The following is a 14,966-nucleotide window of genomic DNA, read 5'->3' on the forward strand; positions in this document are numbered from 1 at the left end:
GCATATCCATAACGATAAGCTCAACAGCTATGCTCACAGATGTGCCAGTTGGTGTTCCGGTCACAGATAGGCCAATTTGGACCTACTGACTGCCACATCATCCTCTGCCAATGACATCCTTTGGATGCAGTAGGGTAGGTGTGGGTATCACTACACCACACGCCTGGCTGATATCTGTTTAGGAAACCTGGTGGTGTGATCACTCTGCCAAGTAGCTCCTTAGTTGGCATCATGAGGCTGGTGAACCACGTTCCAGTTTGATGACAGTACTAGGAATCAAACACAGGTCTCACGCATGGGAGTCAGCCACACTGGTGTCTCACTGATGAATGTGGACCCTCTGTCTGTAAGGGGGACTCATAAACTACACTTCTTCTGTATCCCCATAAGTAGAAGTATAAAGAAATGAAATATGTCAATCTCTGTGGCCGAGCCCATGGTGCACCTCAAACTTCAAATCTCCCCTCCTGACTTTCCAACAATGCAGCCATATGCTCTCAAACAGGAGCAGCAACATGGACTGACATGTAAATATCTTCCCCCAAAGTACATGGGTATGCTTTGTCAGGCTTATGCAGATAAGTGAATTGTCTTGGTTGCTAGAGCCCAATACAGTCAAAAGAAGACCTAACTACACAGATTATGAGTGCAGCAAAAATGATTCACTGCTACTGGATATTTTTGGTTGGGTGGATCAGAACATACTGCAGAGTATGATTTTTCGAGCATAGGTAGTGATCATTATACTGAGTACTTTTTGTATTCCATTCCCTAAGAAACATCAGTGTTAGTGGCAATGTTAGAAATGTGAGTTGATTTAGTTTTCCTTGTAATGTGGAAAGGGACAATTTCTGAAACTAAGCTGGTGTGTAACACTTTATGTTCTAATTCTCCTTTACAATCTGTATAAGTGTGTAGTGGTAACTATGGAACATCCTATGGAATTAAACACATGTATGTAATTTGTCTATTTTATAATTGTTTAAAATCAATCAATATCACCTAAACTTGCACTGAAATAGATGTACAACAGTCTTCGGTGACAAATTCTGCAAACATCTATGGTACACAAGTATGTTTCATCTCATTACCAATAAAACTGCTTCAGTGAGTAGACCAAGAATTTTTTTTATGTAAGAATGGTGGAAGAAACTTCATTTCCATGTTCTAAAGCAATTTCGCTTGTGCACTGTTTTTCAGCTCACAATACATAAAAATTACATAATCAAACGTGTAAAGCAAAATATCATTTGACGCTACTTCCCAAAAAGGGTCAAGGTCTTGTAACAATGAGATTACCTGGTCATTTACATTGCTTGAAACACTGCAGCTAATATCTGGCAGTACTGAGTGTGATAGTCCAGCACCAATCAATTGCAATTTCACATCCCTGTCCAAAAGTAGGTCAACAACAGGTGGCCACACAGACAGGATATATGTGCAATCTGTAAAACAGAAAAAAAATTGTATATGAATTTCTGTAGAAAACACACACACACACACACACACACACACACACACACACACACACACAGACCTTGAGCTTGCACCATGGGTCTGTTGTGAAAGTGTTGTTTCACCATTAGATTAATCAACAATCAGTAAAAATCTCCTATACAATTTTACTGCAAGGATAACCATGTTGTGTATGTAGGTCACAGCTGAGACTGTTACTTTTAGTTAATAAGTAAGGAAAGAAGAAGCTGTAAAAATTACTTGCTCTCAGTCACATGTCACTAGCTTTTTTAATTGTTACTGGCTAGTATTACTTCTACATTTTTATAATAGTACCTGCATTAAGTAACAAGTTTAACAACTGCTGCAACACTTAGTTAGGCATACAACCTTGCATGTATGTCATATCACTACTGAAACAATTGAAAATGTCTATTACATCATGATAAGCAAAGGTTTACTCTTAACATCTTTAATATTCCACAAAATAGAGCTGAGTTTAAGTGGAGAACATTTAGAACAATAATGGAGGACTCTATTCAAGCCTCCTAACCATATCTTCAATAAACAAAACTGAACCCCGATTGTCAGACTGATAATGTTAAGATAAAGTATAATACACAAGGTGGTCAAAAGCAGTCTGAACAGTTTTAAGGGTGTTGCTGGGTAGGTTGTGCTCAGTTATGTAAACTCAAACAACTTCACAACTTGACCTTCAAAACAAAAATAACAACTGATAAATATGCCCATACCAACTAGAGTGCCAAAAAGAGAAATATAAACTTTTCTCTGTAACCAACTGTATCTTTGTAACAAACAAAAGCTGGATACATTATATAGAATGTTTTATTTGAATTAATCTATACTACAACTGCCTAGAATATTTACTATTCCTTCTCAAAGACCTTGCATATAGCACAACACCACGATGTCTTGATAGATGAGCAACAAAAATATTTTTCAGGAGGGATAGGAATGCTGATAAACCATTTAACACAAATGTTGCAGTTACCATGGTGATTTCATTGAAAAATATATATTATGTTCTAGTGTGACAGAGTTTTTGCTTCCTGAGCAACTGAAGGTAAATATTTCTTTATATAACATACTAAATGAGTTTTACTCATTAAAATTTGAGAAATAATTACAGAATGTTTAGTTTTTATGTTTCATGTTGAATGAGCAGTTCCTGGTGCAAGATGGCTTCATAGAATTTGTTGGCAGTGGATCATCATTACACCAGTCAGGGCACCACATTTAACCAGCAGCTACCACCAGCAAGAAGATACCACTATTTTGTCATTGTTGCCTGTGACCTACTGCGTGACTAGGCCTCTTTTCTTGGTGTCTGAGACCCGTGGCAGACCCATGGTGACACAAGAAGCATTAGAGAAGTGAGTCAGACAGGAGCCAGAATGGTATTCTTTCAAATGAAACTAAATTCAGGGTGTCCTGACACAGCAAGCATCACTGCTGGGTCAAACATTAGCATAAGTTATGACACAGTCAACCATTGACATTGCAGCCATAGCTGCAACACCATCAACACAGCAAAAATATGGAAGCCAGACTGGAATAGTGATGACCTGATGACCACACGACAAGCCTTGCACTGCTGTTCTACTAAGGCCTACTTGATGCAGAATGATGTCATCACCATGTGTTACAGTTATGCAGTACCTGTCTGCCTGCAGTCAGCTATAAGAGGTATTCCATGCCAGCCATCAACCTGGAGTGGGTCACCAGTCTGCTATAACAGATGCCACTAGATATAGAGCTATGAGTCCAGATGTCCCCAGAAGCTTAACTAGTACCTTCCACCTGGTGGTCACATGCTAACTGACTTCTTTTGACTGTAATATGCCTTGTTGGGGGACCACTGTTCCTACTTGGACCTGACTAGCTGCCAAGCCTCTACTTCTCTTGTGTGGGCACACTTTGCTTCTGCTGGCTTGCCTTGTGCAGGCACATTTTACCACTGCAGGCCACTGTTGCTGCTGCCTACGCTGGGGTTCTTGGTTTGTCACTGTGTGCTTGTGTGTTTCCTGCATCGAGCAGCATTTCTGTGCCAGACAACATGGTCGACTACTGCAGAGGTTGGCATAGTTGCCTGCCTCCCCAAACTGAGCTCTGATGCTGTGCTTCTTCACCTGCCTGAGTGCTGATGACATGAGTCAGCCCCACTACAGCCTGCTCAGCTACAGATACCATGTGGTGTCTGTTCTTTTGGACATGTCACATTCACCCACCTACAAATCTTGCCATAGTGACCCCATCCAGATAGCCAGCAGATTCTCCAGTCACTATTCAAATCCTTAGGCCTATCCCAGAACCTCTCTCCAGAGTCCATCTCTCTAGTCACCCATACCACTGACCTCACTCCTACCTGTCATGTGCTTCCTAAAGTCCATAAACCCAACCACCCACGACCAATTGTGGCCAGTTACTGTGCCCCAATGAGAGAATCTCTGCTCTTGTAGACCAATACCTTCAACCTATTACCTGAAACCTACCCTCCTATATAAAAGATACCAACCATTTCCTCCACCGACTCTCCACAGTTCCTGTCACTTTACCACATGGTGCCCTGCTGATCAGTATTGATGCCACGTCCTTGTACACTAACATTATTAATGCACATGGCCTTACCACTATTGAACACTACCTTTCCCAACCAACAACCAACAACCGCCTTCCTAGTCACCATGACCAACTATGTTCTCACCCACAATTACTTCTCCTTTGAAGGCATTACTTACAAATCCAGGGTATGGCTATGGGCACACTCATGGCACCATCCTATGCCAACCTATTCAGTGGCCATCTAGAGGAATCCTTCCTAAAAACCCAGAATCCTAAATCCCTCACTGGGTTCAGATTCATTGATGATGTTTTGTTATCTGGATCGGGGGTGAGGACACCGTATCCACATACCTCCAGTCACCCCATTTGCTTCACCTAGTCCCACTCATCCCAACAAGCCACCTTCCTAGATGTTGACCTTCACATCAAAGGTGACTACCTTGGTACCCCAATCCATATCGAACCCACTAACCACCAGCAATACCTCGACAGCTGCCACCTGTTCCATTCCAAGAAGTCCCTTCCATACAGCCTAGCCACCGGTGGTTGTTGCATCTGCGGTGATTATCAAAATATACCAAAGGTCTCACTAAAGCCTTCACAGACCATAATTATCCTCTCAACCTTGTACAAAAACAAAACCTCCGAGCCATATCTTTCCATTCTTCCACTACCTCCCAAAGTCCCACTGTCCATCCACAGAGGAGCAACTGAATTACATCCTCCTCCTACTTCTCATTGTGCCCTGAATTGAGAAATGTCCTGCCCACTATCCTTCCCACCCCTACCACAGTGGAATTCCACTGTCCACCGAACCTACACAATATACTCGTCCATCCTTAGACAACCCCTGGTCTCGAGCCCTTAGCTCATTGCTTATCCCTGTGTAATAGACCTAGGTACAAGACCTGTCCCATACATCCTTCCACCACTACCTACTTCTGTCTGGTCACTAACATCATCCATCCCATCAAAGGCAGGACTACTGTGAGACCAGTCATGGAATCTAAAACTGAGCTCCAACCACTGTTCTGCATTCTACGTGGGCATGACAACCAACAAGCTGTTTGTCTACATGAATGGCCACTGACAAACTGTGGCAGAGAAACAAGTTGCTGAACATGCTACCAAACATGACATCCTTCATTTCAATGATTGCTTCACACCCTGTGCCATACGGATCCTTCACACCAACACCAGCTTTTCTGAATTGTGCAGGTGGGAACACTCCTTGCAATACATCCTACATTCCCATAACCCTACTGGCCTCAACCTTTGTTAGCCACTATCCTCTCCCATCCAGACCATTCCCCAATCCCATTCCACCACTACACAGCCATGATTACATCATCACACCGTCTGTCTTTTTACTTCTCTCCTCTTCCACTACTCCCCCCCCCCCCTCCCTCCCCATTCCATCTCTCTCCTGCCCTCCGTTTAACCTGCAGCGCTTCACTGTCTGCCAATCCCATCATACTATCCTTCCCCCTCTCTATCACCCTCTCCTTACCCCGTAGCAACTCCTATCATGCACTGGTGTTGCTGCTTGCAATGTAGTTTGCCTGAGACTGCAGTCGTGTGTGTCAGGTGCATTTGTGTGAGAGTGTGTGGGTGTGTCTGTTGCCTATTGTTGACGAAGACTTTAATGGGGGAAAGCTTTATATGTGACAGTCTTTTGTTGTGCCTATCTGCGACCCAGGGTCTCCTTTGTATGGTGAGTAACAACTTTCCTTTTCATAGTATTTTTACATGCCATCCTGGATTTTCCATTGTTTGATTAACGCCAAAAATAACATTTAATGAATTCAAACAGATGTTCTTGAATAAATTCTGGTCTGAAAGTAAACAGACAGGCATCAAAACAGCATTTTTGAGCAGTAGTAGGTACAGACCAGGTTGATACAAGAATTTTGTGAGAAACAGTTATGTAAGCTTGCTCACCTGCACAAACCTTTTGATGATCTTATTCTTATTGATGAATTGAAAAGACATCTACCAATGAGATCTCATTAGAGCCTTGTTTGTGGTCCCAATGATTCATTACAGAATTTTTTAAACCATGTTGATAAAACTGACAAAGCTTTTGAGGAAAAGGACAGGGTTAATAACTTACATTACAACAGAAACAACAATTATAATGGGGAATTATGCCAACACAACCAGAAAATAGACAGAATGGTCTCAGAAAGAAATATAATACATATAATAATAGCAATAATAATAATAGGAATTATAATGGTAAAAGTCAGAACAGGAATATGAAGAATACTTGTGGCTTGTTGTGAAACATAGAAAACAGATTACCCATATATTTCCCTGAATACCACTGAAAACATCGGTGAGGGTGATACCCAGAAGTAGGTAGAAACAGAATAGCTTTTAATACCTTCACTTGGTGCCTGTCAGGTGGAGGAGGTATGACCAGGCAATAAAAAATTCAGATCAAGAGGAGTGTGATGATGACAGTATGTGACTATCCTGTCAAAGCAACTAATTTTGAAAGTAAATGTCGGCAAGTTATAATCAAACAGATGTGTAGTGGTAAAAAATGTACTGTGGCTCTTTATGTACTTGAAGAAAGTGTTTTAGAAATATTGTTTAACTCTCAATGTTCTGTGGAAGACATAGATGTTGATAGTGAATACTTTGGTACTGATATTTTAATGTGCCCTGAGCAGGTAACTTTTGGGCTAATTGTGATGAGGAGGGGGAGGCTTATCCTGAGTCAGCAGTGGTAGATATTTGTGACATCCAGGTGAGTGGTGTCAGCACTAATGATTTTGTGGTTGAAGCTGAAGTCGATACACTTAACGTATAAGAGCCAGATGGTATGGTTTGTTTTGAAGTAATTGATCATGACCAGACCAGTGGTGAAGCTCAGGAGACTCAACTTGTTCCAGTTGATGTTAGTGATATTTTGTGTGAATGCCAGGACATTAGAACATAGCATTGTGAGATAAATAAGAGGATTATTGGATATTTTGGCGATATTGGTTAGAATGAGTCAGATTTCAGTTCAGAAAGCCAGTTTATTGATCATTCTCAGCCAAATTTTACTTGCAAACACTAATGAGTACACCTATTCAAGTCCAATTTGTAAGTCCAAACAAGCTTTAGAAGTTATTCATGGCACAAGAACACAGGTACCACTTTGCCCAGAAACTAATATTAACAAACAGCACGATTTATATGGTAGTCCACAGATCAAAATCACAGTTGCTGATTGGCATGATTAATTGTTTGATTGACACAGGTAGTGCAATTTCTATCATTTCCAAAAAAGTTCTGGGATAGAGTTAAGCAGAGCTCTGAGTACACTGTATTTCCTATAACAGGAATTAGGATTAAATGTGCTACAGGTAAGTTTAGTAAAGTTGTAAACAAGCAAGCTTTAATCACATTTCATGTTGAAAATGCAGTTTTTGAGCATAGATGCTGAGTGGTCAGTGGTCTGAATGAGGAGATATTGCTGGGAAGAACTGAATGTTGAAAAACAATGTAACCTTTGACTGGATAAAGTTCAGAGTAATTTTTTCTAACATCAATACACATTTTTCTGGTTATACTAGGTTACACTTAAGAACTGGTTACACATCTGCTAATAAAATATATGATTTTGACATTGAGGTAGAAAGAGTCCATATAGATGATGATGTTTTGTCAAGTAATGGTAGCGATTTTGATCAACTTGTTACTGACAAGGTAAAAGAAGCAGAGAACCTTACTGGAGATGAGAAGCCAGAACTGGAAGAAGTGTTGAGATCCTATAAAGATATATTTAGTGAGAAACCAGGTACAGCTAAGAATATGCATGTGAGTTAAGGCTTTAAGAACACCAGCCTTTCTTTATAAAACCATATTCAGTTCCTATTTGTAAAAGACAGATTGTGCAAAGAGAGTTGCAGAAGATGCAAAAGTGGAGATTATTGAAAGGAGTACTAGCCAACATAACAACCCTTTGGTTGTTGTAATGAAATAACTTGCACCCTCAGGAGGACATACACTCTTTGTGTATGGCAAACACAAAGTCACTAGCTAGTGTGGTATTTGCTTCTACAGTTTTACACTTCAGTAGCATGTTCTTCTCACACAAATCTACATATTCACCTTACTCTTCTGAGTGATACTTGCATTTAAAGACTGAAATTTGTTTATTGGAGAACAGGGAAGTGATAATTGAATTGATTGCTTATTTAGTTATACAGTGACTGTGAGATTTCATTATTAACTTGCACACTCTTTGTGCACCAAGTATGTGGCAGACACAAGGTCCCTAGCTAGTGTGGTATTTGTTTCTTCAGTTTTACACATCAGTACCACATTCCTTTTCACGAGATTACACAAATCTTTCCTTATGATGCTGGATACTGTGGACTGTCGGCAGAATTATGGAGAATTGATAATTAAGTTTACCTTATATTTTTAACTTAATTGTTGGGAGTATACCCATATACATGAGTATAGTACCCCTGAGAAATACTTGTGGTACTTATGCTTTGATGATGCTGATGATTGACACATGCTTATTATGCTTTTTCATTAATATGCCTCTATTCTTTTCACACATATGAATTCAAAGCCTTTAATGACTATTATGATGATTATATTGACAGTCAATACACACCTGATACATTTTAATACAGAATTTCTTACACTTTACACTTATTTGATTGTGGCTTGAGAAGGAGATGATGCACAACATTTATTATTTTGTAGATTTTGATGTGCAGTTGTGCTTTGTTGTCTAACTCTATGAAGTATTTAATGAGATTCTATCGTTATGTTGAAGTCTTATGATGAGGATATGAAATTAACAGTTTTGCTTCTATGGTTGACTCCATCACTCCGTAATGTGTTTGGTAGTGTGTTTCCCGATTTGGCCTTTATGCTTTGCAACTTTCTGCATTGTCCTAGTGTGACAAAAGGAAAGTTTATTTAACTGCTTTCTGCATTGTCCTAGCATGACTACAGAAAATTTACCTAATTATTCTCTGACTTGATGTTTATTCCTTTGCAGCTTTCTGTTTTGTCCTTGTGTGACAATAGATAATTTACTTACTCGATTTCTGTTTTGTCTTAGTGTGACAACAGATAATTTACCTAATTGCATTATATTTCATTTTTTACTGACATTCTTTATTAATATTTACCCATAACTCTTTGAACTTGCTCAGTTATATATGACATTTAACTCTACTGAACTGGACACTTATATATACCTATGTTTTCTTGTATTTGATGGTATTCTTCTCTTACTTGAATCGCTCCTTGTTTTTAGCTTTGGTGAAGGGAGCCTTTGAAATTTCAAATACGTTGTGTGTGTTTGATGAAACTTGGGTGTTTGTTCACCAGTCCTATTCTCTATAGCAGAAATATGATTTTGGGAGATGGGATTTTGAGTTGATATTTGATTCGACATTCTTCAAATGAATTGATTATGATATCTGGAGCTGATTGTTCTGTACACTTGTGTATATGCTTTTGTCCTTCTTGACTCCTGGTATCTTGTTTTGTAATCTTGATTTTCATGTTTGGATTTTATTCTAGGTATTACGATTGTGATAGTAGTCTGGAACTGGATGTTCCACATTACCATTTTTTGATATCTATAATTTTGGTTTTCTTCTTGTGTAAACACAGACTATGTAAGTTTCCTTTCAATTTTCAGTAGTATGTTAGCGTTAGTTTGTTTAAACTTCATGTAGTATTACCATGTCTATCTCATGTTATACAGCCTACTATGTTCGTTTGTTTTTTAAGCCATTGTTTGTTGCTGTATAGCAACACCTACTTCTAGGTATCACCTTCACTGATGTTGGGGTGGTATTCAGGGAAATATATGGTGAATCTGTTTTCTACCTTCACAACATGCCACAAGTATTCTTCCATATTTCATACTAAGTCATCCAAGTGATGATCACCCAACTGGTTTATGCATAGGTTTATATCACTGAAATCCTTCTCATTATCAGTATCATATGTTGACTTCAACCCGAGGTTTCAGGAATGGCCTAGGAAGCAAATCTGAGGGAAACATTCCACGTGGGAAAAATATACCACGTGGGAAAAATATATCTAAAAACAAAGATGATGTAACTTACCAAATGAAAGCATTGGTATGTCGATAGACACACAAACACACACACAAAATTCAAGCTTTCGCAGCCAACGGTTGCTTCATCGGGAAAGAGGGAAGGAGAGGGAAAGAAGAAAGGATGTGGGTTTTAAGGGAGAGGGTAAGGAGTCATTCCAATCCTGGAAGTGGAAAGACTTACCTTGGGGGGAAAAAGGGACAGGTATACACACACACACACACACACACACACACACACACACACACACACACACACACACACACACACATATCCATCCGCACATATACAGACACAAACAGACATATGTAAAGGCAAAGAGTTCGGGCAGAGATGTCAGTCGAGGCAAAAGTACAGAGGCAAAGATGTTGTTGAATGACAGGTGAGGTATGAGCGGCAGCAACTTGAAGTTAGCGGAGGTTGAGTCCTGGTGGGTAATGGGGAGAGAGGATATATTGAAGGGCAAGTTCCCATCTTCGGAGTTCTGATAGGTTGGTGTTAGTGGGAAGTATCCAGATAACCCGGACGGTGTAACACTGAGCCAAGATGTGCTGACCATGCACCAAGGCATGTTTAGCCACAGGGTGATCCTCATTACCAACAAACACTGTCTGCCTGTGTCCGTTCATGGGAATGGACAGTTTATTGCTGGTCATTCCCACATAGAAAGCTTCACAGTGTAGGCAGGTCAATTGGTAAATCACCTGGGTGCTTTCACACGTGGCTCTGCCTTTGATTACAGGACTGGAGTTGGTGGTGGTGGGAGGGTGCATGGGACAGGTTTTACACCGGGAGTGGTTACAAGGGTAGAAACCAGAGGGCAGGGAAGGTCGTTTGGGGATTTCATAGGGATGAACCAAGATGTTACAAAGGTTAGGTGGACAGCGGAAAGACACTCTTGGTGGAGTGGGGAGGATTTCAGGAAGGATGGATCTCATTTCAGGGCAGGATTTGAGGAAGTCGTATCCCTGCTGGAGAGCCACATTCAGAGTCTGATCCAGTCCCGGAAAGTATCCTGTCAGAAGTGGGGCACTTTTGGGGTTCTTCTGTGGGAGGCTCTGGGTATGAGGGGACGAGGAAGTGGCTCTGCTTATTTGCTTCTGTACCAGGCCGGGAGGGTAGTTGTGGGATGCGAAAGCTGTTTTCAGGTTGTGGGTGTAATGGAGGGTAAGGAGTCATTCCAATCCCGGGAGCGGAAAGACTTACCTTAGGGGGAAAAAAGGACAGGTATACACTCACACACACACACATATCCATCCACACATATACAGACACAGGCAGACATCTCTGCCCAACCTCCTTGCATTTATACACGTCTCCCTGTGTCCGCATATGTGCAGATGGATATGTGCACGTGTGCGCGAGCATTCACTCCTTACCTTCTCCCTTAAAACCCACATCCTTTCGTCTTTCCCTCTCCTTCCTTCTTTCCTGATGAAGCAACCTTGGGTTGTGAAAGCTTAATATTTGTATGTGTGTCAGCAGCCGACACAGTCCCCAGGGATGTTTAGGTCATATTTTTGCCTAACCAGCCAGTCTCTCCCGCCATCCGCATATAGTTAGGTCATATTTTTGCCAAGCCAACCAACGTATAGTTAGGTTTGATTTGAGCCTATACTATTGGAGGATACAATGTAATATGAATATTTATATATTTGTGATAATACGATACTTACTACCTAACATTTTATACTCTTTGTAAGAAATGATGTGAATGATACGATACAATGTAATATGAATAATTATATATTTGTGATGACATGATAGATAGTTTTCTACTTATTACTGAATATTTATACCTTTTGTGAGACGTGATGTGAATGGGGAAGGTTTACATAAATTTTGAAAAGGGTGGGTAGTCTAGGCACAAACATGACTAACTCTACACACACATACACACACCCCTCCTTTCAGACGACACTCACAGACAAGTGTGACTGATTCTTCACCATTTGCCATTCCATAGGAGTTGCTAAGATCTTTCCTTGGGGACTTCAAAGGTGAAGGTGAGAATGTCAATTCTGCGGAAGATGTTTTAAGATCATACCTCCTCCAGATTCTCACTCAAGGGCAGGAGAAGTAGGGATCCTGGGAAAGGGGAGTGGGAAGGGTTTCCTGTCTTTTGGGCTATCTTCTCTCACTTCTTTGATCTTAGCAACCATTGCTATCTTTTCCTGTCTTTCGTCTCATGTGAGTATCCGTCTATCTTTTCCTGTTTCCATAAGCATACACTTCTAGTGATGAAGTCCTTCTCAATTTCTGCAGTTTTCTATAACGTTCAACTTATTTTGCATAAGCAGGCCAAAGAATTAGGCTACACATCATATACATACAAAGACACAAACAGAAAAGACAATGTGAGGATTGTCATATGTTGCAGGGGGAAAATTGTGCACATAATGATGGGTATGCGCACATGGTTATGCGAGGTGACAGTTCCACATCATATACAGGTATGTACAGGGATATATTTATATATGTAAGAACTAAGAGTATTCATGGTTGTTATGATGGTACACATTGTGGTTCATTATGCTACGTTGTTTACCTAAGTGTACAGATTTGATGTCAGTCTAACAACTATTCTGACAAAATTACAGGATAGTGGGACAAGTAGAGTGTAAGTAATTGTGTGGTGTCTACTGAAAACTTAGGACTGGAAGAGTAAGGGAGGACTCTAAGGGGTTGAAAGAAGTATTGAGAGGAGAGTGAGAGGGGTAAAGTAGAGCTTTAGTTTTTTAGGAGATAGTTTTGAATTATAGTTTACATAAAGATGTACACTAGCTCAATGGACTATGAAGCCTATTCAGTAAGAAGAAGAGGTCGCACCCAGCATTGATTGGATGGAACACGGCAGGTAGAAAGACCCAAGAAGGGCTGACCTATACTGTGCAGGCAGGGGCACCAAGAAGGGGATTGACCTGTACCATAGTATATTAGGAATTTGTTTAAAGGGGGGTACCTACCAAAATGGAAGGAGGGAGTGCATTCATAATATCAACCCATATGTAAGGTATAGATACTGTGCCTAAAAGGAAAAGGGCAGTATCATGACGAAAGTCACACATTTTGTAGATATTATTCTGGTAAGTTTGAATTCTCTTTTCCACTCGCATTGTTATGTGTTGTGTGAAGTGTCAAGGGTGGAAAAGAACACCTTTATTTAACCAGAGTTCCTCCAGATTGTAATAAGTAAGAAGTAAATACATACTTAGAAAAAGTAGTAAGCAAAGTAAGAGCAAACAACAGAATACACATGGGTCAGGCACACTTGGAATTTATGATTGGAAAATGGAACAGAAAACAGAAAAATTCTTGTCCTCACGAATTTTAGATTTTGAAAGAACTGACTCCAACATTGATAAAAAGGCTCTAGTTTTATAATGGTAGTAAAATGAAAAAAAAGGAGAGCTATAGATTAAGTATGTGATTATTAAAAGGAATGTCATGCAAACTGATCAAACTATAAATTAATGTTATATGAAAACAATAGTGATGTACATAACTAACATGTATAATATATTGTGTTGGTATTTTAAAGATGAGTGTGTGAAAGTGGAACTATGTCTACTGCGCGACAATTATGTGTGTGCAGGACTGGCGTGTATCGGACGGTTGAACGGCGTGGGCAGGTAGTCGCAGTGCTCGCCTCAGAAGTTACAGTCCCAGCACAAGGAGCTAACATGACGTACTCTGTGATGTTGCTACATCAGTCATTACTGAGAACAGTTGAATGTTGTTAAAAAAAAAGGAAAAGACACTTACTTATGCACTTACTTTCGTGAGGTCTGGATGGTGGACTTGCTAGAGCTTTCTAGATTGTATTTGTTATAACGTATGTAAGAGTATCTGTCAGACCAGTAATTGTTGGGCTTACAAAAAATGAATCATTTATATCGTGTCTTGTTTGTGGAAGTGAAAATATAGTGAGATTGGTTTAAAAGTATCCTGAGTGTACAGAGTTATTTTAAGAATATAAAAAATTCCTCCAAAACAGCATCTCATCTTTGGAGAAGAAGCTGGGCAGATAATCACAGCCGGCTATCCTGAAAAGAAGATTTCCATTTAAGCTCAACAATAAAGTGGGGGTGTGAGTCTGGCACACCAGCACCACACTGCTTTCTCTAGTCGCCAGAAACTGCCAGAACTGTGCCTGTATTAAGTTGTTTTTCAAAACAGTTATGAATATTATCATCTAATGAAATAGGTACCTTTATTGAAGTATTGAAGTATTGTTTCACATTCCCTATGTAATGTGTTTTATACACGAATAAAGAAATGACTACTGATTAAAGAAATTACAAAACGCAATAAATACCGGCATTTGGGGAACTTGTCCTTGTAAGAATAATGAGGACTGACATGATGTAAAACACTGGTCCATTGATCAAAAATCTGTTTATTGGCCAGAAGAGAGGTGATCTTCCAATGATGGCTTCTATAGTATAGTTTAGTTTTTTGCATATTTAGTGGATCATATACATTACAACTCAGTATAATGTGGAAGGTATCAGTAGGTTTGCAAATAAGATAAATTTTCTGCAGGGAAACATGTCCATGAACTCAGTTACATAATTCAGACCATTTTCACAAAGCTTGCTTTATGCATATTTTGGAAAATAATCATGTCAGAACACATACTTTTCTGATTGTGTTATGGCACTCCTGAAATCACTGGTTTGCTTGGTGATAGATAGAAAGGCATATCATTGTTCATGCCAAAGAAGTCAACAGTCTGGTGGCTGATGGGAGTTACCATTAGCCACCATGCTGGGTGTCTAATTAGTTTGTGTGGGCAATATTAAGCTACATTTATTGACATCAGCTGTTATATGA

At 39.8% G+C, this 14,966-nt stretch overlaps 1 protein-coding gene across 1 annotated transcript in view; it reads right to left on the reverse strand.

The window, feature by feature from the left end:
- The window catches only part of LOC126278850 (uncharacterized), a 445,668-nt gene that overhangs the window by 369,317 nt on the left and 61,385 nt on the right, over positions 1-14,966 (reverse strand). The window contains exon 6 of the mRNA XM_049979125.1: positions 1,300-1,445. Coding sequence (XP_049835082.1) covers positions 1,300-1,445 — 146 coding nt within the window. The remainder of the gene's footprint in view (positions 1-1,299; positions 1,446-14,966) is intronic.

This window comes from Schistocerca gregaria, chromosome 6 (genome assembly GCF_023897955.1).
Source record: "Schistocerca gregaria isolate iqSchGreg1 chromosome 6, iqSchGreg1.2, whole genome shotgun sequence".
NCBI classification, from domain to species: Eukaryota; Metazoa; Arthropoda; class Insecta; order Orthoptera; family Acrididae; genus Schistocerca; species Schistocerca gregaria.